The following is a 5211-nucleotide window of genomic DNA, read 5'->3' as shown; positions in this document are numbered from 1 at the left end:
CTGGGTGGTCGTCTACGCTGTTTGCCAGCTTTCTGCCACATGTCGTCCTCAGCCTGACCTCAGTCAAGAAAACGTGGTCCAAAAAGGACAGAACTAAAGTGAGACCAAGAGATCAGGATGGAACTGAACAGAGATGAAGATTACGTTATATTTAGGTGTGTGATGTTCAGGGTTGCCAGATCTCACGAGAGAAAGTTTGGCAAAAGGCAGTGAGTACTAACCTGGCTAAGCCAATCAGAAGAGTGGGCGGGTCATGGACGCCTTCATCTGTGTAAACTGGATTGAACCAGAATTTTTTTAAACTCCTGCTCAGCTGCAGATATTGATATTTTCAGGAAAACAAAAAAACAAAACAAAAGTCATTTCTAGTGAAGAAGCAGACCTGGCAACCATCCTGATCTTCTCTTTATCTGGTTCTCAGGTCAGGAGGTGTCGTTCTCCGCCGGTCTGACCGTTCCACCGACCCCGGGGGAGATCGGGACCATTCGGTTCGACAAGGTTCTGGTGAACGACGGAGGACACTACGATCCCAGCACAGGTCGGTTCTCCACACAAACACATCGTGATTATAGATTATTATGAAACTAAAATTGAACTCAACCCACAGTTTATTAGGATCAAAATATATATTTTTAAAACTTCACAAAACCCAGGAGTCCAGGTACTGTGGGTTTTTTTTCTCATTTTTCTACATTAAAAACAGAGGGTGAATGTTTGACTCTTGATCCAAAAATTCCCATTCCTCAGCTGACCCGTGTCCCCTCACGTCCTCAGGTGTCTTCACGGCCCCCACGGACGGACGCTACATGGTGAGTGCCGTCCTGGCGGCGCCACGCGGCGAGAAAGCGGAGGCCGTCCTCTCGGTGTCCGGTCACAGCGTCCAGAGACTGGACTCCTCAGGATTCTCCTCCGGGGCGGCGCCATCGTTCCCACAGCAGCAGTGCAGCTGCGGCGGCGCCCCGTCCCTCAGCCTGGTCCTGGCGCTGAGGCGTGGAGACACCGTGGGACTGGTCCTGACGTCAGGACAGCTGGCCGCTCCGTCCTCGTCCTCTGAGGTACTGTCTTCCTTCAGCGCAGCTCTTCTTTACCCCAGTGCGTCACAGCGGTAGCCCTGCTGCCCCCCCCCAAACCCCCCCAGAGACTACTACTGCAGTACTTTGGAGTACTTTACATCATGGAGGCGACGACGAATGCTAGAGGTATACTTTATTGTTTGAAGAGGTAAAAACAAACGACCAAAACGTCCATGTTTCTATAACAGGTTTTAATATATAGGATTGTATTTAGTGACATTATTTCATTGTCCAGTTTTGTCTACAGTTTAAGACTTTTATAAAAAAATATATTTTGTTTGAAGACAACACCTGCAGTGATGCCCGTTTCCTTCATCTGTTGCTTCCTGATAAACATACTTGTCGGATGCCCACTGACATCCGACATGTCGGATGTCACTGATCCAATCTGATCCAAGTTTGTTCCAATTTAGCAAACAAGTCGGATGTCAGCGGACATCCGATTTGTTTGTTAAATTGGAACAAACTGGATCAGATCGATCCAAGTTTGTCGGATGTCCACTGACATCCGACAAAAACTTTCAGCCTCAGCAAACAAGTCGGATGTGGACATCCGACTTGTTTGCTGAGGCTGAAAGTTTTTCATCCTCAACTGGAACAAAACATTTTAAAGACGTCAAACTTGTTTCAAAAACAAAAGCTTTGTGTGTTGCCCCCCCCCCCCCCCCCCCCCCACAACCCACCCTACTGAGGGGGGGGGGGGGGGGGGGGGGGGGGGGGGGGGTACTCCTGAAGTGTGCAGTCTACACTACAGACTGAAAGTGTGGAAGTAAAAACTTGACCAAATTAGAATTGAATTGTTGAATTAATTTGTGCTGAGATTCTTCAGTCATAACGTCAGGAGCTCGACTACACCGTAATGACAACAGTCAGAAACAGCCAACACTGCAGCAGCAGATGGGAGTGTGAGAGTTTTAACTCTTTCACGGAAAGAAGAAAGTTTTTTTTTTTTTTCTCTAAATCTCATTTGGGAAAACGCTCAAATATCCATGCAGTCTCTTAGAAACCGTTGAAATGTTTACGGTCAACATTAGTCAACAGTGATTTAGGCTGTTCCAAACTGAGGTCACCACAGAGCAGTATAAAAACACACATGGACTTGACCAGGTCAGAGGTCAAAGTCCACAAATACACATAAATGTGATTGGTCAAGTCTGCTCAGGACAGTGATGATGTCACTGATGGCGAGGACAATTAGAACAAAATTTAAAAAAGAAATCTCCAATGTTTTTAATCATTGGAACAAAGGAGAACGTCCTGAACGATGATGAAATGTTCAGGATGCTACGCTAACAGCGTTTACACTTTAACAAGTTACAATATATTAATTATATTAAACATTCCTTTGCAGACTTGTCCAAAACTGGGGTCTTTGAAACAACACAGGAGAAAACAGCTGTATATATGTTTATATACAGCTGTTTTCCTTCAGTCTGTGTCTGTGTATAAACATACATATAAATATATGTTAATACATATACATACATATATACAAATCTAAAAACCTTGGTGATCCTGGTTGTGATAACTTCAGAGCACCTCGTCACAGCAGACCTCAGCGATTGGCTGTCTCCAGTAGCAGAAGGAGCTGAACTCTGGGCAGCTGAAGGTGGCGCTGTGCTGCGAGTTCCGCAGCGGAAAAACGTGCTCCACCAGCTCACTCAGTCGGCTGTAGCTTTAAAAACAGTAAAAGGGGAGAGGGAGGGGGGGTTATAAATACTTTTGTGAGAACAAAAATAAATAAATAAAAAAATTTAAAAAACCAGCGGACGCTGCGTCACTTACGAGGTCTTGTTGACTCGGGCCTGCTCCAGCATCAACTCCCCTTTAGGATTCACCGTGAAGATCCGACACTCGGGCACGCCCACGTGCTTGTAGGCGGAGACGTCCTGGGAAACAGGAAACGACACACGAGGACAGTGAGGTTGGCGGTCAGCTGGTACGACCGGTGAACAGTCCGTACGCCACCGCGTCACTCACACTCGGCCTGTTGCCAAAGGCGGCGTAGAAGGGAGCGGCGTTTGGGAGGAAGAGGTTCTTGATGTCGGTGAGACACTCCATCTTGAACTTCTCTGGTTTCTTCTCTATGACTTCTCTAACAAGACATAAAAAAAAACAATCAATCATTAACCACTGGTCCATTCTGTTCTGAAACAATAAAGTTAATAAAGATTATTTCATTTACAGTGAACCAAACGTCTTCAGAAATCGAGGTGGAAACGATGCCTGACCTTTCACTGACCTTTATGAGGTTCACGCCAAAAGGATATAAAATAGAACACAGTTGTTTTTTTTATAGTACTGTAGACGTTGTGTTGCTAGTAAAAAAATATTTACGTCTCTGGAGTCGCATAAAAAATACTTGTAAAAATACTGGTTTTGCAACAAAAACTGGAACAGAGACTGGACCCCTGTGTCTTACGTAGAAACAAGGTTCAATTCCCTCTTCTCTGAATTAGAACGATAAAAACCATACAGTTTATATCAGGATCAATCAGCCAATAGGATCAGCTCTGAACTGGCATCAGTCCAGGGGTCAAGGCTGAGCCCAGACTGCAGGACTCGTTCACATTACAGTTTAGACGCGACCTCCGTGTTTGCGTTCGCGTATCAGTTTGGACGTTGGGGCTAAAGTCAATCAGGACGATGTGAAAATCAGTCCAGTTCCAGGTCCAGGCAGAGTGAACAAAAGACAAAGCAGGATTATTCAGAACACATCTGAAAATAGACGCTTGAGTAACTCGATGGAAAATGTTGTAGTGAAGAAACTACAGTACAGTAAACTCACTAACGTCCTGCAGCTGTGCTGCAGCCGCTCCAAAAAGTTGCATCAGAACACGGACATTGCATCAGAATTTTGGCTCAAACACGAGGGGGTCTCCCACCTGTGGAAGGCAGAGAAGAGGCTGCTGGGGGACAGCAGCAGGGGTCCTCGAGGCAGGAGCGTCCCCCCGTCCTGCACCCACTGCAGATACCCCCGCGTCATGGCTGCCATGCCGATGGCTCGGGCGGAGCAGTAGAGGAACTTGTATCCGTTCCTGGCGGAGGCAGACGTTCAGAGTCACTGCACTGGAGACTGAAACACTGATGAAGACCCAACACAAACCAAAGAGTCGTACTGGTGCACCGAGTGGTAGAGCTTGGCGATGCCCGGGTGAGTCCAGGCCTTACCCAGGTGAGGCAGGATGTGACCGAACACGTCTGACCTGAGAGACCAGAGAGACAGGGTTAGGGTGGAGGAGAACATCCGACGCTGGTCGTGTTTGACCGTGACTGTGTCCGTACTTGGTGATGGTGCCGTCGATGTCGGAGATGATCACCTTGTCCTCCCAGCTCCACAGGTAGATGGTGCCTTGGCAGCGACACGTCCCCTGGTACTGGGTGGTGATACTGAAGGTGACGTCGTTGGCTCCGTCTCGCAGCTTCAGTTTGGCCTGAGGACAGAATGTTAATACAGAGAGTGTATTTCCTTCAGGAGGGGCAGGAGTGATGGTGCCGTGTTGGACCTAAGCTGTTGGTCATTGGTGGTCAGGAGTGAAGGTGCCGTGCTGGACCTAAGCTGTTGGTCATTGGTGGTTGGTCTTACTATCTGGTCAGAGGACAGACGCAGGGACTTCTTGTAGGAGAGACGAGAGGTTTTCGACACCTCGTCAGTCTGTGAGGTCTGTGTAGACGTCAGAGCGACGTCGACGTCACGCTTTTTCATCATTAGCTCCTCGTCACTGGAACACTCTGGAGATTTCTGTCTGAAGTAGAAAAAGATAGAAAGAGAGAGAGAACTTTAATCACTGATCATCCCTCGTCCTGTGAGCCAGGGTTTGTATGTGTGACTATATTCAGGGTCAGGGGTCAACGGGCCAAACAAGGGGCAAGAATCTGGCGATACAGTACATATCACGATACAGGGGCAACGATGTGACATAGACATCAGTTTATTTTTTAATTTAAATAATGTAACTGTAGTCAAAATCTGAACATCAGGAATGTGACAGACATGATCATATATTAAGTTTTTATTTTTATTTATATAATGTAACTGAACATCAGTTCCTAACACTGGAACAGAGGGATCTACATTTGGATTCACCAGAGAAGAAAGAAAAGAAAAAGAAAATGAACCAACACCAGGAATATTGGA

The 5211-nt window shown here is 46.7% G+C and overlaps 2 protein-coding genes across 3 annotated transcripts in view; one reads left to right on the top strand and one right to left on the bottom strand.

The window, feature by feature from the left end:
- The window catches only part of emilin2b (elastin microfibril interfacer 2b), a 33184-nt gene extending 31461 nt beyond the window's left edge, over positions 1-1723 (top strand). Inside the window, exons 7-8 of the mRNA XM_008308269.3 lie at positions 422-538; positions 775-1723. Of these exons, the coding sequence (XP_008306491.1) occupies positions 422-538; positions 775-1109 (452 nt within the window). The 3' untranslated portion in view covers positions 1110-1723. The remainder of the gene's footprint in view (positions 1-421; positions 539-774) is intronic.
- A 54-nt stretch (positions 1724-1777) lies between these two features.
- The window catches only part of LOC103377454 (phosphatidate phosphatase LPIN2), a 10483-nt gene continuing 7049 nt past the window's right edge, over positions 1778-5211 (bottom strand). The window contains exons 14-20 of one of the 2 annotated variants that reach the window (XM_008308270.3): positions 4660-4819; positions 4359-4507; positions 4193-4279; positions 3959-4111; positions 3054-3168; positions 2859-2962; positions 1778-2748 (exon numbers count right to left, since the gene is read on the bottom strand). In XM_008308270.3, the coding sequence (XP_008306492.1) occupies positions 2604-2748; positions 2859-2962; positions 3054-3168; positions 3959-4111; positions 4193-4279; positions 4359-4507; positions 4660-4819 (913 nt within the window). In that variant the 3' untranslated portion in view covers positions 1778-2603. Of the gene's footprint in view, positions 2749-2858; positions 2963-3048; positions 3169-3861; positions 4112-4192; positions 4280-4358; positions 4508-4659; positions 4820-5211 lie in introns of those variants that run through there. The other variant, XM_025054442.1, reaches the window with a different exon arrangement.

The sequence above is a fragment of the Cynoglossus semilaevis genome, chromosome 3 (assembly GCF_000523025.1).
Source record: "Cynoglossus semilaevis isolate Cse_v1.0 chromosome 3, Cse_v1.0, whole genome shotgun sequence".
NCBI lineage: Eukaryota > Metazoa > Chordata > Actinopteri > Pleuronectiformes > Cynoglossidae > Cynoglossus > Cynoglossus semilaevis.
The sequence above is the reverse complement of the archived record's forward strand: the minus strand, read 5'-3'. Positions and strand labels throughout refer to the sequence as shown.